This window comes from Anguilla anguilla, chromosome 8 (genome assembly GCF_013347855.1).
Source record: "Anguilla anguilla isolate fAngAng1 chromosome 8, fAngAng1.pri, whole genome shotgun sequence".
Lineage (NCBI taxonomy): Eukaryota > Metazoa > Chordata > Actinopteri > Anguilliformes > Anguillidae > Anguilla > Anguilla anguilla.
This window is the reverse complement of record NC_049208.1, coordinates 48,470,354-48,496,841: the sequence shown is the minus strand read 5'-3', so window position 1 is coordinate 48,496,841 and position 26,488 is coordinate 48,470,354. Positions and strand designations below refer to the sequence as shown.

The 26,488-nt window shown below is 44.8% G+C and overlaps 2 protein-coding genes across 2 annotated transcripts; both read left to right on the top strand.

Moving 5' to 3' along the window:
* The first annotated feature begins 11,916 nt into the window (after positions 1–11,916).
* LOC118234676 (extracellular matrix protein 1-like) lies at positions 11,917–14,599 on the top strand. Its single transcript, XM_035431384.1, has 4 exons — positions 11,917–12,164; positions 12,770–13,017; positions 13,536–13,684; positions 14,129–14,599. Exons 1-4 carry the CDS (start codon positions 12,092–12,094, stop codon positions 14,130–14,132), a joined length of 474 nt encoding a protein of 157 aa, XP_035287275.1. The 5' UTR covers positions 11,917–12,091; the 3' UTR covers positions 14,133–14,599.
* A 2,212-nt stretch (positions 14,600–16,811) lies between these two features.
* Positions 16,812–19,450, top strand: LOC118234675 (extracellular matrix protein 1-like). Its single transcript, XM_035431383.1, has 4 exons — positions 16,812–17,157; positions 17,753–18,006; positions 18,465–18,613; positions 19,053–19,450. The coding sequence occupies exons 1-4, from the start codon at positions 17,085–17,087 to the stop codon at positions 19,054–19,056; spliced, it is 480 nt and encodes a 159-aa protein (XP_035287274.1). The 5' UTR covers positions 16,812–17,084; the 3' UTR covers positions 19,057–19,450.
* Positions 19,451–26,488: the final 7,038 nt, after the last annotated feature.

Sequence of the window (26,488 nt, the reverse complement as noted above, 5' to 3'; positions counted from 1 at the left end):
TTGGGAAATGGAGTCTTGTCAAATGTCAGCCCCTCCAGGTCCTTGGTGCGAGCCACCACGACCGCCATGTTGTTGAAGCCAAGCTGTCCTTCCAGAGTGTAGGAGGTGCAGAAGCGCTCTACGGGCAGAATGGTCATCAGGAATGGGTCGTAACTTTCGCCAAACCATGACAAGATGCCTTGATCCACTAATGCTCCATTGAACTCGAAGAAGACCTGGATTCCCTTGTCGGCGGTGATGTGGATGGGGACTGGCCAGCGGCTTTGGTACTGAACGGTATCCCCACGGTTCATGGTCACGGTCTTGCTGTTGTCGCCTTCTTGGACGGTGACACGTGTGGTCTGGGAGGCCTGGATGACAACGCTGTCATATCTGCCATCGGGGTCCTTGAAGTCCAGCGGCGCCACCACGAAGCTCCTCCCCCAGCTGCTGACGGGCAGCAGCTGCTCATAGACGTGGTTGCACCTGGTGAACTTCCAGGTGCAGGTGTGTCCTGTGATGACGGCGACGGGAAGTTTGGAAACCACCCTGGAGGCTGTCAGGTCGATATCACTCTGGATTTGCACGCTCTCGAAGGGTTCGAGCTCAAAGGAAAGCTTGCTCCCCGCTCGGTACACTTGACCCTGAAACTTTGTGTGGTCCTTCACATAGACCTCGACCAAGTTGCGGGCCTTGTGGTTGGTGATGGAAAACTCCTTGTAGGTGCCCAGTGGGGTGCCTGCCGGGGTGTATACATAGTATTCGGTCCCCCACTCTGTCACAGGGTAGACCACGGAGGTCTCAGAAGTGAAGGGTTTGTAGTTCAGGGACATCACTGTGACCTCCTGGGTGGCCTCGATCCGGACAGTCTTGCCAGATTTCCCGCCGCCGACCATCTCAACGTCCGCGGGCAGCTGGAATGTCACGCCCTCCCCGGGCCCAATCGTGCGCTTCTGGACATACTTAAGCTGGGGCACAGTCACCTGGACCTCAGTGGGGCCTGTCAGTGTCCCGGGGGCCGAGACCTCGAGCAGGTAGCGCGCGTCGCCGTACACCCACAAGTAATTTTGCATGAAGACTGTGACAAACTCTCTTCCTGCCGGTCCAGCAGAGCAGTGGCCTGGAAATAGCGAGGGGGGGGGGGGGGGGGGGGGTGAGGGGGCGGAGGTTAGGGTTGAAAGACACCGTAAATCCAAGCCAGACGTCAAATAGAAATAGAGAAAGAAGAGAGAGAATATTCAAATCCTTGTCCTCTCAAACAACCTGCGCCTATGTGTTGCAGGGGGGTCACTGACTTAGGAAATGCAATACATGTCCAGTGTTCCAATCTTGGCAGTGTGTTCGCATTGCCTTGTAGCAAAGGTTTGTGTTGAATCAGGTATGGGGGGGGGGGGGGGGGGCGTGGGGGGCTGGAGTAAGACTCAGATTTTATGGTTTCTTCCTGATGTTCCCTTCCCAAAAATTTGGGGAGGAATGCCAGGATGAAATATCGCCACCACCCCAAGTGGCGTTCTGTTCCAATTTGTGAAAAAGGAAGGAGCAATTAGGTTTCCTTGCTCCCTTGTTTCTCCTCACTCCTGCCAAGAGTATAAGTTGCAAGTTTCCAGCAAAAAGGGAATCCCACAATGCACTGCTCCACATGCAAATAAGAGAGGATGTGTCAGTGCACAGCTGTCAAAAGCTGTCAAAAGGATGAGGGTGTCCCAATATGCAGACTTGATCACACTTGCACACTTGGACACAGCGTTTGTGTTCATGTGGTTAGCATAATAGCAGGTGAGTCCCATTTCTCCAGTACGCTTAAAATTACACTTGATGTGAACTTTATCCAGACTTATGCTAAGAAAGCTCCGGAACGGTATTTGGCCAAGTACACAGACCCACAATGCACCAAGTTGGTGGCATTTATTGTAAATGCCACACACAAGGTTGCCAGCTTGTGTGTTTACTGGAGGAAAATGCCATCAAAGGAATATCAAAGATGTTTGCAAAGATGCAAATGTTGTACTTTATATTTTATTCTTCTGGTAGCATTATGATGGTAATGTTAATGTGAATATAACATTGTCAGACTTTATTAATTTGTCTGCACTTGGCAAGCAATGCACGGCTATTACTAGCTATTGATAGCGGTGTGACTACAATAAATTATTTGAAATAGGGACCACAGAACAAAAAGTGTGTTCCAATTGCATTAAAAATCCCCAAAATGGCACTTAATGCATACTTGCACACTATATGCAAATGTACGTTCCACATCTCAAGCACCCAAGCGCACTTAGCCAAGTGCGGAGAAATGGGACAGTCTCAATATTTTTTTTCATAGGATGAATTTGGAAGGTTCCTGAATGATTCATGAGAGCACATTGAGGAATGAGAGGAGGCATTAAGAACTGAGAACTGAATTTAGTTTGATCCTTTTCCCGACACATTTTATGGTTGTGCTTTTTCTCACAAAACAATCCTCACTAAAGACGCTGCAAAAACCAAAATTTTTAATAAGACCAGCTGGTGTGTTTTTATTATGACTCAAGATAAGCTAGGGTAATGTTGCTTTGAATTATTTATGAACCTTCCAATGTTATCCAATGAAAAAATATTCACACACAGAGCGAAGGTTGCCATGACGTTGTGAGGGCCGTTCTGGTTTGCTCCTTGTCTATTCTCCTTTGCAAAGCACCTCTTATGTTCACTTGTTACAGGCCACAAATTTAATCACTAATTAGCTCCATCGAGGAAAGACAGCAAGGAAAGGTATTGTGTTAAAGTGGAACCGAATCCAGCCGAGAACACACACACACACACACAGGGTCATTTATGCGAAACACCATGAGTGACAATAGCTTCCCCTTGTGGAGAATCTTCATTCTGCTAAATGTAAGTGAGTCAGTGAGTCAGTGAGTGAATGTGAGTGAGTGAGTGAGTGATTTACAAGCCAGTTCCACAAGGTACATTGCTTCTAAAGAATTCTACCATAGATTTAATGCGCATTTTGACATTTGTCTAAAATCATGCTCTTGTATGCATTTACAATGCGATTGCACTTGACATTTTTTGAGACCACAACCATTTCACTGTTATTTGGAAAAGTGATGGTTTTCATGTAGTCTATTAGCCTACTGTGGACAAGCAGTGAGTGACCAATCTGTAGCAGTTAAACAGGGCAAGAAATTACTTCAGCTGAGTAACATTATCAGATACAGCTGCTTTCTCTATTGTGTGTCTTGCTTCATTTTGGCATGTATTTTGCCTTAATTACACTCTCAAAGTACGAAACTATCCTACCAGCTTGTGTCGTGTTGTGTTTGCCTTTTGGAATAGGACTGATGTCGTAGAAACTCAAAACATTGCGTGAGTGCATCTGTGTAATCCCTCAAGCGTATTTGTCAGGTAGAGTCAAGAATAAAGTAGACGACCAGCTTGTTGCTGAACGCCTCCAGCCCGCGTGTCTAGCATTTTAGCTTTGTGAGTTGAGTGGCACATAAAATGAATATGTCTTTCTACGTGTCCTCATCAATATGGAAGGTTCCCACTTGGTTTAAATACCATTGTGACAGCTGAGTTAAACTCGATTTATTTAGTCAGCCTGTTTAGCTAAAAGTACCACACCCACTACTGTTGATGACTGTAGTGTTGTCGTGGTCAACGTGATTGGAAGAGCTGGTCGTTCGTAGCCCGTTTCTTATCAGAATGCACAGTGAAGTGAAAACCCGCTCTCAAATCTAACTTGGATACAGCACCCAGGAGCTGTTTACATTTCTGAACTCCTCCCCCGATTAGAACTGCACACGGCGTTCCTGTCGTGCGTAGCCAAACATTCTATGTAAAATCATCTCCGGAGTAGGCCTTCTTCTAACTCTAAAACAGTAGGCCAGCGATCAGCAACTCACGGTCCTCGAGGGCCGAGAACTGCTGGTTTTCCACCCTCCCTTTGCCTGGGAGTCAGGTGCGAAGACAGTCTGGCCAATCAGTAGCGCTAATTACCCGGGAGAAAAGAAAACCAGGGCTGGATTTGGATTCGAGGGCCAGATTTGATGATCCCTGCAGTAGGCTACACGTTGTCCCTGTTGGACTTACATGAACTCCGTGGACAGTGCGTGAAGTGGGCCTGTACTCACTTTTGATTTTTGCCGGTATGCGTAGGCTACCGTTAATTCTTACAGCGTTCCGCCATTCGTTAGTCTATGTAGGTACCCAAGCTATAGTTATTTACCACAATGGGACTATTAGTTTTAAGCTGCCAATTTGTATTTGGGAACCTTTACTAAAATAAAGATAAGTTCTTATTGCGTTTAGAGATTAGAATTTTGACAATAGCTGATATATGTAATTTAGAATTCTGAGTGTATCCACTTGATACTATTTACAAACTGCTTGTAAAACTGTAGGTTAGCTCTTGTTAAATGACGATCTTGCCCCAACAGTATATCTCTGCAAATGTCGGCAGCTGCAACAGAACGTTTTTGCTCACATGAGTATTGGCACTTATTTTTTCCCACTTCAAACAGTCTGTAGAGCTGTTGTAACGCTGAGGCTTTTGTAGTGCGCCACAGTATATTTTCACTTCACTAGTCTTTTTTTTCAATTAAAAATATGAGAATAGAAACTAACATCCTTAGTTTTGAGCCACATTATCGCAGCTGTAACCATGGTTACAGAGGTGTGAGGTCAAATGATGGAGTACTTACCCCAGAGCAGCAGAAGGGCCACACAAGACATTAACCCTTTCATCCCCATGGCTGAAATCTGGGCACAAAGAGCTGTCGCTTCACTTTCCAAATGCCGCACGCCACCCCCACAATTCTAAGAGGTATGCACAAGGAACGTAGCACATCAGAACAACCATCCTTAATACACGTAAAAAATAAAAAATGATAAAATACAAAATAAAACTTTCAGTAGTTGCTCATATATGCACAATTCCTTTATGCATCATATGATATTTAATATGGATAATCTTGCAGGTGGCAATGAAAGAAAGCACTTTTCTTTGAATCTGCATTTTCATGGAGCGTATACTGCCACTGGAAGTTTAAGTTGATTAAGGAGAGTCCCTTGGCTCCCTGCAGAGGTGCAGAGGTGCAGTGGAGAGTCAGAAGTGACTTACCTGAGCAGGACGGCTGGCATGGAGGTGCCAGGTGCGCTCCGGCCCTTAAATTGGTTTGGGGTCCCGCACGGGAGCCAATCAGCGCAGCCCCAGCAGCCTTGGCGGAGCTAGCGACCGCGCCCGCACGTGGAAAATGTTTCTGTCCAGATGATGGCAGGGTGTGCTCTCAAACCGGGAACAGGGTTGCACCTTAATTTGTTCACACCTGAGATGCTTCGAGAGTTTCTTATCAAAGCCTTTATCACGTTACTATGGAAACCCAAAACAAATTTTAGCTATGCGGAAAATCCAGCGACGTTTTTACATTCGAAATAAATTCAACTTCTAATGACTAATTATTATTAATATCAGTAATATCATTTGGTCATTTTTACAATATTTTTTGCAGAAATGAGCATAGCAATGTGAATAAGAACAACAGCAGTGAAACCGGCATCAGTGTGTAAAACGGTACATCTATACTGTAAAAGCACGCAAATACTTAACATCAACGGTGGGGGAGAAAAGGAAATGTCCATAGTGACCCCATGAATACCCATCATACATTGCACAATGGGACAGAGCAAGTCCTCCATTGGAGAGACCCTGTAGTACAATCTGAGCAGAGGGATTGTAACTCCCTGTGTGCGGTATCAATTAACACATGCTTAACATCAAATGAGCGTGGAAGTTCACCTTCAGCCTGAATGGGGAATAAATGTACATGTAAATGAATGTACTGGTGGTATATAAAAAAAACTGATAACTGTTTTTAGAGAAGTTCATTAATCAGATACCATTGATAATGGACCACCAGAGAATAATAACCTGGAGCAAAGAGTGTTTGCCATGGCTTTAGTTAATCTACATTGGGAGCACTGCCCAAGGGCGTAGATTGACCACTTCAGTGATTCATGTGAGAACTACAGTGTGGGTGCTACACGCAAACATTTCAATGTTCGACACGTGCAGAGCCAGAGAAGCTATGCTGTTGCTACATGGGCAATGTAACAAATTAGCTTGAAAGCTAGAGAATTATAGCAGTGCCACTTACATGTGAAGAGAGAGGGAGACGTCTACTGGTCATTTTTGTCTAAATTAAATTTTGAGGTGTTAGGCAAGCAGAAATTGATGAAGGAATTCGAAGTGATTGGCTGAGGAGGAACGTGGACAGTTTAGTTTTGTCAAAACAATATTTTTTCATTCTTGTATATTTCCCCCCCCCCCCCGCCTCCATTGGCTATCCCCTTACGGAAATGGAAAATATTTTTATGTAAACACATTAAAAATGTGTATTTTATTGCAACTCTTCACATTAAATATGGGCATTTTTAATGCAGCATATTCCCTTTTGCATATGCATAAGGTAAATCATAAGGTAAAATGACGGTAAGATGACATCACAATCCACAGCAGTATCATTAATGCAGCTGTTTTCTCAGCGTTTCAGCTAGTAGTACGGGGGAACATTCCAGAGTCCAGTGGTTCCCAAACTGTGCGTTGGGACCGATGCATCACAAGAGGTGCGCTGATGTGGACCCTGAGATACATACATTACATTACGTGCCATTTATTTGGCAGACGCTTTTATCCAAATATCCAAAAAATAACATACGAAAAAAAAAACATTCTTTCCGGTTTTTTCTACACTTTCCAAAGACGTTCACATCAGTCACATTAAACGCTTCGCTAGGAAAATGCACGGCATTAGTTGCTGTGTGCTTGGTGTACTCGCGGTTGTTTTGACAGAGAAACGAGCCACCGCGCTCGCGCGTAGCGCACGCGTCTGTCCAGATGTGCAGCTGTTAAACAGGGAACGCCTCTTTTTGTACACATTTGGAACGTTTGCATGCAAGCTCTGGCAGTTTCTCATAAAGGCCTTTGTCACGTTACCGTGAAAATATAAAACACATTTTGGCTGTGTGGAAAATGCAACAATGTTTTTAAATTTGACAATAAATTTTTAATTATTACTAATATTATTTTTGTGATTTTATGATTTTGGTTGCAGCAATGAGCACACCCACATGAAGAAGAACAGTAAAATCAGTGTGCATGTAAAAGGAAGTGCAACTGTTTTAGCATAGTCAGTGGGGGAGAAACCTACTTGTAGTTGTTTTGACATAGAAACTTTATAACTCCATATTTAAACATGTAAAACTATATTTAAAGAAGGTGACGGTAGCAGGAAATGTATTTGTTCAGTAAGTGTGTCCTGGTTTTGGAGAAGTACTAGAAGCACTGCCAAATGTTGAAAATTCCATTTCATTGTTGCCAACTCACTGAAGACTGACACTTTTTTTTTTTTTATTGGCCATCCACTTCTTTATTTCTCAATTAGTACAAATGTGATTGGTCTGAAAGTTGCCTTGGACCAATGGAATGTCATATTAATGTGACAATTATTAATAACGCCCTCCTGTTTAAATTCTTATTTAGCCTGATACGTGAAAAATATTTTTTGCATCGTTCAGATGGCTTGGAGCAGAAGTCACGCCAAGAATCTTTTGAGGGCTGTTGTTTCCTCAAAGTTGGCAAAACCCTTGCTGATCTTTGACCTGAATGCCAAACCCAGCGCCGCAACAATAGAACCACCATGTGACAGCCGTTGATATCAGTTTCCTGATGTAAACATCATATATCTACGCAAGCCTTTCTTAGCTTTTAAAACAGGAGTGGGTGTGCAGTAGATGTGTTTTTGAACTACTGTAGTGCAGTCTGATACGAGCCTGTGGGTGTGCTTCTTCTGTTTGGAGGTCTTATGAATGGTATAGGTGTCAGTCAGATTGGGTGTGACCGATGATGTTGGAGAATTTGAAAGCCAAAGACTGTCACGGATTGTCGAGGAATGGACTCAAATGCAGAGTTAAAACAAACCCATGAACTCCAAAAGGGGAATACAGGCTTTAATGACACAAACTAAAAAAAAAAACAGAAAACAGATAATCCAAAGAGAGAAGCTAAACGGGCAGGGCAGAAGCAGGTGAACAAAAACAGGCATGGGGAAACACGGGCAAACTCTCAGGCAGACACATGTGGAAACACGCGCAAAAACTCAACCAACAAGGATCCAGAACCTGAGTCCAGGAGACGGGAACTTAAATAGACAGACACTGACGAGACACAGGAGGGCACCATGAACAATCAGGCCACGGAAGGGAAGGGGAAACGAGACAGGCAGAAAACAATGATTAGACAATTGAAAACAATCATACAATTAAACAGGGGGAGCAGGACACAAAACAGAAGTGCCGCCATCTGGCGGCCCAACAAGGGAAACACAGACAGGAACACAGAACCATGACAAAGACAGGTTATGAATCAATGCCCGTCAGGAAGGGACTTAATTGCTTTGTTTATTATTTAGTTATTTTATTTATTTGTCTTTTATTTTAAAAACCCTGTTGAGACTGAAATCTATTTTACAAGCGCTGCCTGACATAAATTGTCGGTGTGATTGTATTGGGCCTAATTTACTGAAACTGTTCAGAGAGCTGGAGATGGACATCTTTGCACGGAGACTTTTAACTGGGTCGCCTACCTTACTAGCTTGGGATTGCAGCCCACAAAAATGTGCAAAACGAGCAAACATTCAGGAATATTTATCTCTTGAATTCCCCATTATTGCCACAGGGAGGCAGTGTCTATGCGTAATGTATGATTTCACTGCCCCTGCTGGTAATACGTTATCCACGATGTGGCGTTCTCTGAAAAGACACAAAATAAAGATTTTTTTTATTTTTTATAATCAATCGTCCTAAACAGTTCATAAGTTTAATATTCACGCCATCTGCAAACATATAATCAGTTGCAGGTTTTATAAGGCATTAAACAGGCCTGACTAATGTGGAATTTAACTACAGTGGTTTGCGGTTTCCATAGTGAGCTATTGAGAGTATGGAATATTTTGAGATTTGGATGGATTCCGAATTTGTAATTAGTCATCATTCTTAACACATTAACAGGATGCAACGCATAACAGTTCTGTATAGAAAACTTGTATTGCCTATGTCAGACCCTATATTGTTCTGAAACAAGCTGCCTAAAGTTTCATTCAGAATTTAAGTAAAATTCAATTATTCAATTATGGTGACCAAAACCATTTATAATACAAAAATAATGGATGTTGCAGCAATGGTCTCTCACAAGTTAACGTTTTAATTAGAAAAATTACAATGAGTCATGTGAAATGGAATTAATGTTGTTCCTGTTCCATTGAAGGATGCTGTTGTTTGTTGGTTGCTTGTGTCTGTATTTATGTAGCCTGTGTAAATTATCTTGACGATTCTCATTCCTGTGAAATTTAACTTTCATCATTCAGTATTTCAAAATTTCAGGAGGTGTGACTCCTTTTTCACTTCCCTACTCATTTTGTGTCACACAGTTTTTTGGACAAAATAAGTATTATGGTGTAATTTGAACTTATAATGTGACTTCTACTTCTGCGAAAAGCGATCTGTTCCTAAGAAATTATGTAATTTGGGGCAATAAGAAGAAAGTGTTAAAATGTGTGAAATGGAAGAGAATTTGAAGAGGACCTTTTACCTCTTTCCCTCAATCTCCTTTAGCTTCTCTTTCCCAGCATCCCTTGGGTAAAGAGTGTCCTCATTTTCACCACAGATAACTACTCCCTTCCTTCCCCAGCGGTGCTGTTTATCTCAACACCAGCGCTCTGGGAGGGGTGGACTGGAACACAGTTGGAACATTTGGGCTGGCCTGATAGAAAACAGGCTCCTAAAAAAAACAAAAATAAAATAGGATAAAATAAATTATGTCCTTTAATGATCTTGCTGTCTTCATGGAATTTCTAAACCCATTTATCTAACGCGGATGGAATGATGGCTGCTCACTCCCTGAAGGAAAGCTCGCTGATTGGCCAATCAGGCGCCTACAGTCTGCCAGAGCCGGCTGTGCCTGAAGTGAACTCGTCCGACACAAGGACTGCGCAGCTGACCTGGTGGACCTGACTGCGCAGCTCAGTTAGGGGACCTGACTGCGCAGCTCAGCTAGGGGACCTGACTGCGCAGCTCAGCTAGGGGACCTGACTGCGCAGCTCAGCTAGGGGACCTGACTGCGCAGCTCAGCTAGGGGACCTGACTGCGCAGCTCAGCTAGGGGATCTGACTGCCTAGCTCAGCTAGGGGACCTGACTGCGTAGCTCAGCTAGGGGACCTGACTGCGTAGCTCAGCTAGGGGACCTGACTGCGTAGCTCAGCTAGGGGACCTGACTGCGTAGCTCAGCTAGGGGACCTGACTGCGTAGCTCAGCTAGGGGACCTGACTGCGTAGCTCAGCTAGGGGACCTGACTGCGTAGCTCAGCTAGGGGACCTGACTGCCTAGCTCAGCTAGGGGACCTGACTGCGTAGCTCAGCTAGGGGACCTGACTGCGTAGCTCAGCTAGGGGACCTGACTGCGTAGCTCAGCTAGGGGACCTGACTGCGTAGCTCAGCTAGGGGACCTGACTGCGTAGCTCAGCTAGGGGACCTGACTGCCTAGCTCAGCTAGGGGACCTGACTGTGCAGCTCAGCTGTTGAACTGAGGACTGAAAAAATACAGCAGCTACTGTGACATCTCTGTAACTGGACATGTCTCAGTAATGAGAATCAATCAATCAATCAAACTTTATTTATATAGCACTTTTAATCCAATCAGACGGTTGTTTTTTAAACCTTGGCTAAGGACGTCTCAGTGCTGTGATAGGTCCGGATTCCAGATTGACAGCTTTTAAGGGTGTAGTTGAAGTTCATGAATTCATTTAATTGAATAAACACAGGTTTCTTAAAATTTTTTTACTCAAAATGGAAGATTGGACACAGATCTAAAGTTGCTGAGTGCAGCGGAGTCTAAATTGCTTTTCTTCAGAATGGCAATCTTAAGATGGGAAAAAGCTCATCTGAAAAGAATAGTTTGCAATAGTTTGCACTTCCTCAGCCACCTAGATAAAAACAAATGCTGTTTTAAAAAAGGCTGTGGGGATTGGATAGAGATAGCAGCAGGTGGGTGGGTTTCAATTGTGATTCCCCATTACTCAACATATCAGCATCAACCAGGACAAAAGACTTCAAGGTTTCCTCACATGCTGTGATTTAGAGTACCAGGATGTTGTCATCAGCGTTATTTACTTGACAGATACCAGCCCTAAAGGCGTCTATCTTATCTCTGAAATGAGCTGCAAAGGTTTTCACATTTGGATGTGGACAAAGGATCCCTTTGAGGACGCAGGATAGATCAGAAAGATTAAAAGAGAACTGATAGTGTCCTGCTAGAGTGATTGGTCACTAAAAAAAGTCGTCTAATTTTTAGCCCGCTTTTGTGTCTCTTTGGGCTAAATTTAAAAAGTTTGGATGACATATCACTTTTTTTTTGGGGGGGGGGGGGGCTATAGCATTGTTGATGAAATGGTGGAAGTTTAAGTTGCTGTTGATTTGTCAATCACTGACTTATTTCAGCCAATCAGATTTTTGTTTGTTTGTTTGTCAAAGCCAGTGAGTCACTGCTAAGATATGGCAGCTCAACCAATTTTTGGGTAATGTGTGTTATTACATTACAGGCATTTAGCAGACGCTCTTATCCAGAGCGACTTACACAACTTTTTACATAGCATTTTTACATTGTATCCATTTATACAGCTGGATATATACTGAAGCAATGCAGGTTAAGTACCTTGCTCAAGGGTACAACGGCAGTGTCCTTATTTGACATCAGCTCAGCAGTTGAACAACCTGTAAAGCAAAGAGTTCACATTGTCTAAGAGAGACATGCTGTTTGGCACAGGTTCTGTCATGTTCTGACCTGCTCTGTCCTGTGATGCACCCCACACAAAATGCGCTCCCCTTCTCTCCTCCTTTCTCAGTGGATCCCACCCTTACCCGGCGCCTCTTAAATACCGCGACCAGTACGACGGGGCCAGCACTGTCTCTCAGTCTGGGCGTTCCTTCTGTGCTGCTATTCCACAGCGACAGGCTTGTCTGGAGCGGTTCTTTTGTGTTTTTTTTGTGTGACAGGGACGGAGCGAGAAGATCAGACAATGGATTTGCGGGGCGTTCTGCGAGGACCATGGGTGGTCGTGCTCCTGCTGTTTTCTTTCGTGCCATCGGAAGGTACGAGCTCTTGCCTCTGAACCGCGCGCGACCTGTCTCAGTGCCCTTCTCCTTCGGCAGAACGCAAGCGCTAGGCTCGTGATCCTGTCTGAGGGAACCTACTTCCGTGTGTCAGAAAAGCAGTGAACATAGAGGAGAGGTCGGGCTCCCAGAAAACACTGAATGACGGAACAGGGATTATAGATTTGGTCATAGAAACGTCCCGCATAGCACCTATTCACTGTGGGGTGGTGTTGCAGCAGTATGGGCACGCAATGAAGGGGCAGGGTTTGTGGTAATTCTTCTCTTGCTTTATAAAAATACAGGTCTTCACTCTGAGGAAGAGGTCCAGATGCGGTTGAAACGTCAACATCTATGCGCCTGTTAATTTGCTTTTTCTTTATCAATACAAGCGCTCTCTAAAGGTGATGCAGTCCTGTGTGTGATGTTGATCCACTGCCAAATCCATTCTTTAAGTTTCACTGCTTTTGTTTTTGTTCAGAATCATGTCAGAGTTTGTTTTTTGTTTTATGTGTGTTCGTCAGACCCAGTCGGCATCACTGATTGGTTTAACTGCCATTTCTTATTGTACCTTCCCCCAACTCCCCAACCCCTACCTCATTCAGGACAAGCCCCTCCCTCCATGGAGAACCTCGTCCTGTTCCCTCCCGGTCGGCCAAGCAAGGACAACCTCCCGGGCATCTGCAACAACGGGCTCCATCCCTACCAGCTCGACTCCCTGCCCACAACCGGGTACACCTTCCTGTGGCGCCGAGCGAAGGCCGTCAACAACCTGGAGGCGCTGTACCGGGGCTGCTGCAGGAGCTACGGGACTCAGGACAACGCCCTGACCCTGAAATGCGCGCAGGGAGCGGTGAGTCCCTGCGTCGGAACCGCGCGCGGCGGCGGCTACTGCGCGCCTGTGCCGCGTTTGCACCGCTCCGCGCTCTAGTGGAGGGGCGTGTGCACGCGCTCGGCGGCCGTGACGCACCTCAGATGCTCTCGTCTGCTGTTTCTCCTCCTTGTTTTGAGTTTGTCCCGGTCCTGCTGGCCTGAGTGGCCTTCGGAGGAGGAGATAAGGTGAAAGCACCCCCCACGGTCTGCTGCCGCCGTCGTCTTCTTCTGGCACCTAAAGAAGGCCTTCGCAACACAAATAAGAGTGTGTGTGCGTGTGCAAGTGTATTCAGAAAAAAAGCAAAAAGAAATAGTTTTGTGCTGGGGGGGGGGTGTTGTTTTTATCACTGTGGGAAGCGACTAACCCCCTCCCCCCTGCCCCCGCCCACCATTGGGGAAACACAGCAAATAGGAAATAATGAGGTTTTAACGGAAGGTTTGTGGGAGGGGCCGCGTGTTCCTCGCTGCGCTGACTCTCCCGCCCCCTGCCCTTCGCAGTGGGAGACGGCGCTCTCCGAGTTCTGCGAGGAGGAGTACTCTGTGAAGACCACGTTCTACCACTGCTGCCAAACCGACGCCAATTTCGGCTGCTTCGAGAAGTGGGCCCCCAATCCGTCCTACCAGCACCCGGTGCCCCAAAAACAGACGTGAGTGCATTCGGTACGAGCGGGATTCTAGGGTCTTCCAGGGCTGAGGAGATATGTTGGGGGGGTGGAGTGGGGGCATATGTGGGTGACAGGTCATGGAGAGAACAGGCTGGGGGGGGGGGGGCTGTGTGGAGAAAAGGAGGAAAAAGGAGATAGGCAGAGAGGGAGGGAAGATAGGAAGAATCAATGAGGGGTGTGAAGGATTGGTTTGAAGGAGGAGAAAGGAGACCGGATTCAGAGGGGTTTATTAAAGCTTAAGACTTAACTTCACTCTCCGTCTCCAAAGTGATGATGCTCAAATGCATTAATGTCATTGGGTGTGGCGTCATCACCCCCCCCCCCCCCCCCCCCTCAACCCGGTTCTCATTCCAGTTACACGCTCCAAGATGAAGCTCCACAGTCAGGGGGTAAATTTAAGTACCTCTATTATTTCTCTTTGTACAGCTGAATTGTGGCGTTTTGGCGCCACCTCCAGGTCATCTCAGGCATGGAAACTGTGGCTGTAAGATCTCTTCTGGATCCACTGGCAGAAGACTAAGCATCCCTTTACACACAATTCTAGTAACACTGATTTCTATAAACTGGGCATATCAAACATAACTCACTTTTAATGGGCTGATATAATTGGTATATAAGCTATAAACTATCTGAATATATTGTGGGGGAAAATCACTGAGATTCAAATGGAATTATTGCAGGTATTATTATTTCAAAACTTTTTTTTCTTCTACTATATTATGCTGCCACTTGTTTTTCTTCTTTTACATTTTCCTTTTTAGTTGGTGCAAAAGTGAAAATGTACTTTCAACATGTAAAAATAAAGTCCTGAAAGTAACCCAGTACATACAATATGCTTGACCAACACTATGTACTCTTAACAGACATGAAAATAAACATATGATATAAACAACAATATTTTTTTTGATTGTACTTCATCCTGAGTGCTGTATTTTGAACCTAAAGAAAACAGAATGCTGTACTTCAATTCAGTGCTACTCCAGGATTAGGACCATGCAATCTGTTCTAGACCAATGTTCTTAGCCTAAAAGATAAGCAAAAAGATAATGCCAGCTCTGACCAAAACAAGTACATCGTCAAGCATTACAGTTTTATCATGAAAAAAACTGATGATTTATGATTGCTTGGCAAACAAATCTCAGCTCAACAGTGGGTTAAAATCCTTATCGGCTCTTATTCTATGCAATTGACAAATGATTGATTTGTTTGTGTAAATTAGGCACAATTAGGTGTTGTTAATTATTTCTTTTTCTATCCCCAAAATTGGTTTCTTAGTCTATCCATACCATATTTTCTTATACCCCTTGCTGTACAAACACATGACCGCTTAAATTAAGAAACATTAAAGTATTTAAAACATCTCACAAGTCATATTTTAAAGTAAAATTCTTTTCTCAATAGCGCTGAAAAAATCTGTTAAGAAGTGAACTGTATTTTGAAAATGTTGGCTTAACTTCATGAATCATGAATAATGCCTTAATTAGCATAACATTTTATAAACAGTGCAATTACAATCATTTTAAAAAAATACATTTGAATTATTAAAAAAACTTTTGAATTATAACATGGCTTCTTTTGTTGATTAGGAATATCCTACAGATTTAAGTTCCAACTACTTTGTTTTAAAAACATGACTGAATATCCTCTGTTTTGAGTTTGAGTGTTAACTAATCCTACCCCAGTCCCACCTTTACATTTACTGAAGAGTGCACACTACAGTTGCAGTAAGACTAGAAACAAGTAAGACAGCTAACAGCTCCTCCTACGGTCTCTGAAATAATGAAGATATGTATGGTCAGTGTCAGAACACAAACAGTGCAACAAAAACAGTTGTGCTACATATGCATTTGGCACTGAGCCAGCAGATTAACAAACCTTGGGGCCTGTATCGTGAAACAGGATTACTCAGTTGGATAACTGTGCTGAGCAAAATGTGGAACCCTCCAAAATCTGGAACATGAACTGAAGTAAAAAGAGCTGTTTGGGGTTTTACTCCGTGCAGTTATCCAGCTGACCCAGTAATCCTCCTTCACGATACAGGCCCCTGATCATTTTAAAAACAAATAAATACTGCTTTTACAGTGGAATCGCAAAAACGAATTGATCACAATAAAAATCTTTAATGTGGTGTCTCACAGAGTTATACAAATAGTCCCAGTTCTATCACGTGGAAAGTAAGACTGTTCTTGTTTTTCTTTTATTTATTTATTAATTCATTTGTTTTCATTTTGGGGTAACATTCCCAATGATGCTAAACTCATCCCAGCAACATAATTATGTTCAATAATTCATTAGATGCTCAACAACAATGTTCTGGGAATGTTTTGTAAAATAATGCAACCCACTCAGTCCCTGTACACCCTCCCAGGGCGAATCGATTTAGTGTGACTATAAATTCCTTGCGCATTGCCTGTGCTCATAGTAAGGCAATGAGAAATTCATTCATTTCAGCTCTCTTTAAATCAACATTATCGGACACCTCCTTCTCTACCGTCTTCCATTTAATATGTTTCAGACTTATAAATGCTTTTTCTGTCTCTGTTTCCTGGTCGTCCCCAACTACACAAACAAGAGTGAAGCAGTACGTCAGTGAAGTGGTGACTTGTTTGGAACTTGTGACCGTGATTGATCAGAAAGATTAAAAGAGAACTGATAGTGTCCTGCTAGAGTAATTGGTCACTAAAAAAAGTCGTCTAATTTTTTGCCCGCTTTTGTGTCTCTTTGGGCTAAATTTAAAAAGTTTGGATGACATATCACTTTTTTTTTGGGGGGGGGGGGGGCTATAGCATTGTTGATGAAATGGTGGAAGTTTAAGTTGCTGTCGATTTGTCAATCACTGACTTAATTCAGCCAATCAGATTTTTGTTTGTGTGTCAAAGCCAGTGAGTCACTGCTAAGATATGGCAGCTCAACCAATTTTTGGGTAATGTGTGTTCACATCAGCTCAGCAGTTGAACAACCTGTAAAGCAAAGAGTTCACATTGTCTAAGAGAGACATGCTGTTTGGCACATGTTCTCTCATGTTCTGACCTGCTCTGTCCTGTGATGCAGAGTTTATTTAGTCTGTCCTGCACTTTCTTTTGCTTGTTTTTTTTCTCGGATGAGGATCCTCCTTCGATGCGTCCTCCTTCTAAAAAACACACCCCACACAAAATGCGCTCCCCTTCTCTCCTCCTTTCTCAGTGGATCCCACCCTTACCCGGCTCCTCTTAAATACCGCGACCGCGTTTCCCGTGGCCAGTACGACGGGGCCAGCGCTTTCTCTCAGTAAGGCGTTCTTTTGTGCTGCTATTCCACGGCGACAGGCTTGTCTCGAGTGGTTCTTTTGGCGGCCGCAGGCATTTTTTTTTGTGTGACAAGGACGGAGCGAGAAGATCAGACGATGGATTTGCGGGGCGTTCTGCGAGGACCATGGGTGGTCGTGCTCCTGCTGTTTTCTTTCGTGCCGTCGGAAGGTACGAGCTCTTGCCTCTGAACCGCGCGCGACCTGTCTCAGTGCCCTTCTCCTTCGGCAGAACGCCAGCGCTAGGCTCGTGATCCTGTCTGAGGGAACCTGCTTCCGTGTGTCAGAAAAGCAGTGAACGTAGAGGAGAGGTCGGGCTCCCAGAAAACAGTGAATGACGGAACAGGGATTATAGACTCGGTCATAGAAACGCCCCGCGTAGCACCTATTCCCTGTGGGGTGGTGTTGCACCAGTATGGGCACGCAATGAAGGGGCGGGGTTTGTGTTAATTCTTCTCTTGCTTTAGAAAAATACAGGTCTTCACTCTGAGGAATAGGTCCAGATGTGGTTGAAACGTCAACATCTATGCGCCTGTTAATTTGCTTTTTCTTTATCAATACAAGCGCTCTCTAAAGGTGATGCAGTCCTGTGTGTGATGTCGATCCACTGCCAAATCCATTCACTGCTTTTGTTTTTGCTCAGAATCATGTCAGAGTTTGTTTTTTGTTTTATGTGTGTTCGTCAGACCCAGTCGGCATCACTGATTGGTTTAACTGCCATTTCTTATTGTACCTCCCCCCAACCCCCCAACCCCCACCTCATTCAGGACAAGCCCCTCCCTCCACGGATAACCTCGTCCTGTTCCCTCCCGGTCGGCCAAGCAAGGACAACCTCCCGGGCATCTGCAACAACGGGCTCCATCGCCCTCCCTACCGGCTCGACTCCCTGCCCACGCCCGGGTACAGCTACCTGCGGCGCCAAGCGACGGCCGTCAACAACCTGGAGGAGCTGTACCGGGGCTGCTGCAGGAGCTACGGGACTCAGGACGACGCCCTGACCCTGAAATGTGCGCAGGGAGCGGTGAGTCCCTGCGTCGGAACCACGCGGAACCGCGCCCTCGGCGGCCGTGACGCTCCTCAGCCGCTCTCTCGTCTGCCGTTTCTCCTCCTTGTTTTGAGTTTGTCCCGGTCCTGCTGACCTGAGTGGCCTTCGGAGGAGGAGATAAGGCAACAGCACCCCCCAGGGTCTGCCGCCGCCATCGTCCTCTTCTGGCACCTAAAGAAGGCCTTCGCAACACAAATAAGAGTGTGTGTGCGTGTGCAAATGTATTCAGAAAAAAAGCAAAAAGAAATAGTTTTGTGCTGGGGGGGGGGTGTTGTTTTTATCACTGTGTGAAGTGACTAACCCCCCCCCCCCTCCCCCCGCCCACCATTGGGGAAACACAGCAAATAGGAAATAATGAGGTTTTAACGGAAGGTTTGTGGGAGGGGCCGCGTGTTCCTCGCTGCGCTGACTCTCCCGCCCCCTGCCCTTCGCAGTGGGAGACGGCGCTCTCCGAGTTCTGCGAGGAGGAGTACTCTGTGAAGACCAGGTTCTACCACTGCTGCCAAAACGACGACGATTTCGGCTGCTTCGAGAAGTGGGCCCCCAATCCGTCCTACCAGCACCCGGTGCCCCAAAAACAGACGTGAGTGCATTCGGTACGAGCGGGACTCTAGGGTCTTCCAGGGCTGAGGAGATATGTTGGGGGGGTGGAGTGGGGGCATATGTGGGTGACAGGTCATGGAGAGAACAGGCTGGGGGGGGGGGGGGCTGTGTGGAGAAAAGGAGGAAAAAGGAGATAGGCAGAGAGGGAGGGAAGGAAGGAAGAATCAATGAGGGGTGTGAAGGATTGGTTTGAAGGAGGAGAAGAGAGACCGGATTCAGAGGGGTTTATTAAAGCTTAAGACTTAACTTCACTCTCCGTCTCCAAAGTGATGATGCTCAAACGCATTAATGTCATTGGGTGTGGCATCATCACCCCCCCCCCCCCCTCAACCCGGTTCTCATTCCAGTTACACGCTCCAAGATGAAGCTCCACAGTCAGGGGGTAAATTAAAGTACCTCTATTATTTCTCTTTGTACAGCTGAATTGTGGCGTTTTGGCGCCACCTCCAGGTCATCTCAGGCATGGAAACTGTGGCTGTAAGATCTCTTCTGGATCCACTGGCAGAAGACTAAGCATCCCTTTACACACAATTCTAGTAACACTGATTTCTATAAACTGGGCATATCAAACATAACTCACTTTTAATGGGCTGATATAATTGGTATATAAACTATAAATTATCTGAATATATTGTGGGGGGAAATCACTGAGATTCAAATGGAATTATTGCAGGTATTATTTTTTCAAAACTTTTTTTTCTTCTACTATATTATGCTGCCACTTGTTTTTCTTCTTTTACATTTTCCTTTTTAGTTGGTGCAAAAGTGAAAATGTACTTTCAACATGTAAAAATAAAGTCCTGAAAGTAACCCAGTACATACAATATGCTTGGCCAACACTATGTACTCTTAACAGACATGAAAATAAACATATGATATAAACAACAATAATTTTTTTGATTGTGCTTCATCCTGAGTGCTGTATTTTGAACCTAAAGAAAACAGAATGCTGTACTTTCAGTTCAGTGCTACTCCAGGATTAGGACCATACAATCTGTTCTAGACCAATGTTCTTAGCCTGAAAGATAAGCAAAAAGATAATGCCAGCTCTGACCAAAACAAGTACATCGTCAAGCATTACAGTTTTAGCATGAAAAAACAGATGATTTATGATTGCTTGGCAAACAAATCTCAGCTCAACAGCGGGTTAAAATCCTTATCGGTTCATATTCTATGCAATTGACAAACGATCGATTTGTTTGTGTAAATTAGGCACAATTAGGTGTTGTTAATTATTTATTTTTCTATCCCCAAAATTGGTTTCTTAGTCTATCCATACCATATTTTCTTATACCCCCTTGCTGTACAAACACATGACCGCTTAAATTAAGAAATATTAAAGTATTTAAAACATCTCACAAGTCATATTTTAAAGTAAAACTCTTTTCTCAATAGCTTTGAAAAAATCTGTTAAGAAGTGAACTGTATTTTGAAAATGTTGGCTTAACATCATGAATAATGCCTTAATTAGCATAACATTTTATAAACAGTGCAATTACAATCATTTTTTTAAAATACATTTGAATTATAAAAAAAAAAACTTTTGAATTATAACATGGCTTCTTTTGTTGATTAGGAATATCCTACAGATTTAAGTTCCAACTACTTTGTTTTAAAAACATGACTGAATATCCTCTGTTTTGAGTTTGAGTGTTAACTAATCCTACCCCAGTCCCACCTTTACATTTACTGAAGAGTGCACACTACAGTTGCAGTAAGACTAGAAACAAGTAAGACAGCTAACAGCTCCTCCTACGGTCTCTGAAATAATGAAGATATGTATGGTCAGTGTCAGAACACAAACAGTGCAACAAAAACAGTTGTGCTACATATGCATTTGGCACTGAGCCAGCAGATTAACAAACCTTGGGGCCTATATCGTGAAACAGGATTACTCAGTTGGATAACTGTGCTGAGCAAAACGTGGAACCCTCCAAAATCTGGAACATGAACTGAAGTAAAAAGAGCTGTTTGGGGTTTTACTCCGTGCAGTTATCCAGCTGACCCAGTAATCACGATACAGGCCCCTGATCATTTTAAAAACAAATAAATACTGCTTTTACAGTGGAATCGCAAAAACGAATTGATCACAATAAAAATCTTTAACGTGGTGTCTCACAGAGTTATACAAATAGTCCCAGTTCTATCACGTGGAAAGTAAGACTGTTCTTGTATTTCTTTTATTTATTAATTAATTCATTTGTTTTCATTTTGGGGTAACATTCCCAATGATGCTAAACTCATCCCAGCAACATAATTATGTTCAATAATTCATTAGATGCTCAACAACAAATCAAGCTATGACACCATCGTCGTTACATTTACATCATACACCTGCATTATTGACTGGTCGTGACGTAATAACACCTTCTATTTAAATTTGGATTTTCAGTATCTGACCTCTGGATTTTCTGAAATAAGACCTTTAAGTCACCTTTTACCCCGAAATTACAATGTGGTGTTGTGATACGTTTGGGGCGATTTGCAAAGGTAAATTTGCAGAGGTAGCCTAACTCATGAACGCAGAACACGCACGGATTGAAACGTGACGTTGTGCCTGCAAAAAGACAACTAAAATATTCCGATGGCATGCGCGTGATTTGCGTCACTTCCGCTGTTCAACAAGCGGGGTTGGCGTGCTAACGTTTGGAAGCGGGTTTTCGCCAATGGTGTGATGAAAGAAAAGTGGCGGTGGGGTTGGGGCTGGACATGCTACGACAAGCCAGGGAGGCAGCGTTCTGTATCTCCGAGGAAACGAAGGAAAACAAACCGCGGAGCTTAGCTATTGTGAGGCTGTGGAGTTAGGCTGGCACCAAGTTAGCCAACGTTAGCAAAATAGCGTTATCGTGCCCACCAGTTATTAGCTGCATTTAATCTAAACTGCCTGTCCAGGGAGCTGACGTTAGCCCAATAAATGATCATGTTTAGTGCATGATTGAGGGCGAAGTCTGTCAGCCTTTTGTTTTCTAACCTGCTGAGTGTTATAGATAGCTATGTACGTGTCGTTTATGCATTGCTAGATAACGGATTGCAGGTATTGGCTGCAAACTAACCTTGAATTGTCGCTGGTGCGGTAATTGGCTTTTGTCTATCTAGTTAGCCCTGTCGGCAAGCTCGCTGGCCTCTAATTGCTAGTTAGCTGGCTAACCGTGCGTGGTTGGCTAGCTAGCTAGCTGTTTTGCAAGCTCAGTTAGCCGCGGCAATGTTAGCTAGCTGGCAAAATAGCTGACGTTCCAAGCAAGTTTACAACTATTCGCAACAAAGACATCCCATTAGCTTCTCGCTAATTGCAAGTGGCTCTGTCACGACTTATTGTCCTGTTGCCTGGATTGAAGGCCAAAACTATTTTTTAACGTTGTCGCCGAGAAGGGATAAAACTCAATAGGATAGACTAGAGCTGGGCGACCGTGCTGTGCGCATCCGGAGAAGGAAAACCCACAGAAGCCAGGCCAACAATACGAAAAATGGCGTCAGCCGGTACTGCTGCCTCGGGATCCGTGGGTCCTACAGGTAACTAATAACGAATAAACAAACGTGCCTTTGAAATGGCATAGTTGGCTAACAAGACAGGGAATTTGGCGAATTTCAAGGCATTCGGTGGCATAGCCAAGCCAACGCGCTGTCATTTTTTTCAGCATACTGCGAACTTGCTAGTTAGCAACATTGCTAACTAATCGAGTGAACGTGGTGGTCTAATTGTTTAATCTTAAACTTTTCCAGGTGGACGCTAGTAAACACCGAATTGGGTAGATAACAGTTCGATTGTTTACAGACCTACAGACAAAATCTTTTGGATGGACAGTTGGACATTATTTTTTGTTGGCGTGCCTTCATTATATTTTTGCCTGTTCTGTGTTAGGAAGTTACGTTGGCGACCTAACTAGCCAGATGGCGAGCCTCGGACTAACTGTTCTTAACTGTCAGAAACTCGACTGTTTTCTTTGTGTTAGAATATTAGTTAAAATGCGTGCATGTTAATGAGCTGACGAACAGAATTAAACCTATAGCTAGGTCTATGCACTTATTGTCATGTTTTAATACGTTGTCCGCGGTTTACATAAAAGAAGTGAAATCTAATGTATTCGTGTATGTTTTCGAGACGTTTTTATTGCTTGGGAAAAAAACGTTCGCTAGTAGTCATTTACCGGAACGATCCCTTGGGAAATCTCGTACAAGGCTCTGTAGTTTGAAAAAAAAGTGCTGAAATTAAAATGCATTCCCTTGGGGTTGTCTAATTGGGTCGCCCTCAGTGCCTTTTTTAGACCTTTTTTTTTTTTTTTTTTTTTTTTTTACTTAGATTTTTTTTTAACGCATATTTGGGTAGAACATGTTCTGGGAATGTTTTGTAAAATAATGCAACCCACTCAGTCCCTGTACACCCTCCCAGGGCGAATCGATTTAGTGTGACTATAAATTCCTTGCGCATTGCCTGTGCTCATAGTAAGGCAATGAGAAATTCATTCATTTCAGCTCTCTTTAAATCAACATTATCGGACACCTCCTTCTCTACCGTCTTCCATTTAATATGTTTCAGACTTATAAATGCTTTTTCTGTCTCTGTTTCCTGGTCGTCCCCAACTACACAAACAAGAGTGAAGCAGTACGTCAGTGAAGTGGTGACTTGTTTGGAACTTGTGACCGTGAAAAATCACTGTTGCATACCTTTTTTTTTCTTTTTTTTTAACCCTCTCGTCAGGAGCGCCACAAAACAACAGATTCATAGATTCAAACCTGCAAAACACTGCTGTGGCCGTAGGTTCATGAGCAAACAGCGTCTCTGGAATGATAATGTCTTTATTGGTCCTTTTCCGCAGATATTGCAGACTGCAAGAATATAGTGATGGGATCCGGGCCCTGAATTGGGGTTGTAGAAATCAACGGGCTGTACAAATCATGTGCAGCGCCCCACCCCCCCCCCCCTTCGCACCCGTCTTGCTCACATTATTAAAATAGCGTGACCCGCTTCTCGGTGTGTCTGACTCAGGAGATTAGCTTAATTCGGTCGATGTGACGCCTTTGCTCCATACAAGGGCCGGCGACGAGAGGTTTGCAGTTGTGACGACGGGTACGCGCGCGAGAGCGCGAGTACTCAAATCCGGCCCTCGAACCCGAATCCGGCCCTGGTTCTCTTTTCTCCCAGGTAATTAACTGAACAGTGAGTGCTACCCGATTGGCCAGGCTGTGTTCACACCTGATTCCCAGGTGAAGGGAGGGTGGAAAATCCAGCTGTTTGGCCCTCGAGGACCGTGATTTGGGTAACCGGCGCGGAGAGAAAGGTGTTTACCAGCACACCGTGTCAAAGCACGTCCTGCGAGGGTTTTGCAAACTGGTTCAGGCTGTCGTGTGAATCCTACTGAAGCAAATTAAATGTAAATATTTTGAGCGCTTTGAATAGTTTAGCTGCCTTTTCCGTGTGGAAAAAGTGGGCGTGCGCGAGGCGCATTGCTTCGTGAGAGCGTGGGGTTGCCTGAAATGTCAAGAATTTTGACACATCCTACCTGGGTATTGCTTGTTAGTGTCCACCAAAATTTTCACGGGTTCTCTGTGTGCACATGGACGTTTTCTGGCCCGTACGTAAGCCCGTGGAAGGCTGAGCGGCGTGAGAGTGGCCCGTCTTATGTGACTGACCCTGTTTTAACTGCCTCAAAATTGCTCCACAGATTTGCGCACTCAGTTCTGGAGGAGAGTAGCCTCTCGCAGAGGTACCTGCATGGTGGTGTGGCGTGTGTGTGTGTGTGTGTGCGTGTGCGTGTGTGTGCGTAAAAATGTGTTCGCGGGCAGGCGTGCACGTCGTTCTTGCCCCAGCGAGAGAGAGCGCGTGCTCTCTTTATAAACAGCTCTTTGAACTGGAGCACGAACGCGCCGGAACCCTGTGCATGTGTGTGTGTGTGTGTGCGCGTGCGCGAGCGCGTGTGCACGGACACCTGTGTGTTTAAGCATGTCACTTTCTCTAATGCTACACTTTGCCTTAAATTCTTCACGGCACAACGAAGTACCTGTGCACAGCAGTCTGTGTACCCAGAGCCACAGCCTGCTCATAGTACGCTACTGCTTTTTCTCAAGAATACACTGAGAGCATCTTTATGCTGCGTTGGTTTTATTTATTTATTTTTTATTATTCACATTGCATGCATTTTGCAACCTCCTCGTTGTCTTTCATTTGGCTTTATGAGCTGCTGTAACTACGTTTGTACGATAGCCTTCAGGCGTTTTGTTTGTTTATTCGTTTGTTCTTCAGTTTGAAACGCCGGCGTGTTTTGTGCTTGCGAGCCTCGTCTTACCATAACTGATGCCCTCCCACAAGTGCTGCATTTTCAGTCCAGAGCATCGACTGGTTTTCTATTAACATGGAGAAGTATAAGCAGGGCAAGTAAGGACTCATAATAGTGGTCGCTTTGGTTACAAGCCTGCGGCTGATTGGATGAGGCGGAGCGCGCTTGTGTAGTGTTACTGATGGTGTAGCCGCGGCGCTACGCGCACACGCCACAGTACTTGTTTTTACTGACCGAACCAGACGAGACATCGCGTGGCTTCGTGTGCTTAAGTCAGGATGCCTGCAGTTTTTCCCACTGCCTGTTTTGGAATTTTCCGGAAGTTAGTGGGAGCGGGGGGGGCGGGGGGGGGGGGGTCTGTCTCCCACGGACTTTCTACAAAGGCGCTTTAGGCTCAAGAGCAGGGAAGGTGGAACGGTCTAGACTAGGGGTGGACGAGGGAGGGTTGTGTCTGTCTCTGGACTTCCTGCCAACTTCTACCCTTAATTATGCAATTAGCCCCGTTGTTTTACGTAATCTGACATTGGTGCTGAAGTTCTTGATAAGCTCGTGAATGACAAGCGAAATTTGTTCTTGTGAAGCGATTAGGTTTTCTGTTATGTAATCGGTGTCGAGTTCCAGCTGTGATCACAGCACTAGACATCAGTGTTAAGTGTGGGTGTGTTGTGTTCCGGTTGCGATGACCTCAGTAGTCCTTGCAGTGTTGAATCTGTGGCTGCTGTCGTGTTCTGGCTGTTGATCACAGCACTAGACATCGCAGTGTTGAGGTTGTAGCTATGTTGTGTTCTGGCTGTGATGACCTCACTGGAACACACGGGCTTGCATATTGCCGCGGGCTAGGTTGTGCTTAACTCGTCCAGAATTCCTTGGGTTACCGCTGAGTCAGTCTCTCCCATTGATGGACCAGCTGTCCACGGGATGTCTATTGCCTGTGAGTGGTGTGTGGCTCCTCTGATTGGTGCTGTCCCTCCTCTCTCTGACTGGTGCTAGCAGCCCTCTCTTCGCTGATTGGTGCTTGCCCTCTCCTGTAGTACTGTGTGGTCTGCAGAGCGGAAAGCGATCAGACTTGAGGCCAAGATTTCCCACTACAGGCAATTCAAAACTGTGGATTTAAAAAAATGGGGGAAAAATGTGTTATTTTTTTTTAACACTCTCAGGGTGGTCATCTAAGAAAATATGCAGCTATGGTAGGGCGGAGTAGAGCAGTGTAACCGTCTCTTTTGACAAATGTAACAGTCTGATATTTGACACTGGCTGAAGTCCACAGAGCTCTCTCTTTATCTCGAGTGCGTCGTGTTATGCTGTTTGCGTTAGCATTTTTTTTGTCGCATTATCTTCCCCAAGCAGCTGTGGCGGGTCTTCTGATGTACTGTGTGTAAATCCCCCCCTCCTCCCCCCCCCCCCCCCATTTCCCTTTCTTTTCCTCTTTTTAATTCTGTCGCTCTCTGTAGGGTCCGGTGGGATCTGGAAGCCGGCTGCCCTCGAGGTAAGACTGATTGCACGGCGGCCTCGGCTGGGACACCCCTGCCCCATTTATAACCCACGGCCACTTGCCCCCGGGCCTGTATCTAAACTAGCCGTTA

What these genes read in the sequence shown, in the direction of transcription:
- LOC118234675 (XM_035431383.1), top strand. Translation starts at nt 17,085, where the DNA reads ATGGATTTGCGGGGCGTTCTGCGAGGACCATGGGTGGTCGTGCTCCTG. An exon ending in TTCTTTCGTGCCGTCGGAAG is followed by an intron (nt 17,158 to 17,752) that starts GTACGAGCTCTT and finishes CACCTCATTCAG; the next exon opens with GACAAGCCCCTCCCTCCACG. An exon ending in TGAAATGTGCGCAGGGAGCG is followed by an intron (nt 18,007 to 18,464) that starts GTGAGTCCCTGC and finishes TGCCCTTCGCAG; the next exon opens with TGGGAGACGGCGCTCTCCGA.
- LOC118234676 (XM_035431384.1), top strand. Translation starts at nt 12,092, where the DNA reads ATGGATTTGCGGGGCGTTCTGCGAGGACCATGGGTGGTCGTGCTCCTG. An exon ending in TTCTTTCGTGCCATCGGAAG is followed by an intron (nt 12,165 to 12,769) that starts GTACGAGCTCTT and finishes TACCTCATTCAG; the next exon opens with GACAAGCCCCTCCCTCCATG. An exon ending in TGAAATGCGCGCAGGGAGCG is followed by an intron (nt 13,018 to 13,535) that starts GTGAGTCCCTGC and finishes TGCCCTTCGCAG; the next exon opens with TGGGAGACGGCGCTCTCCGA.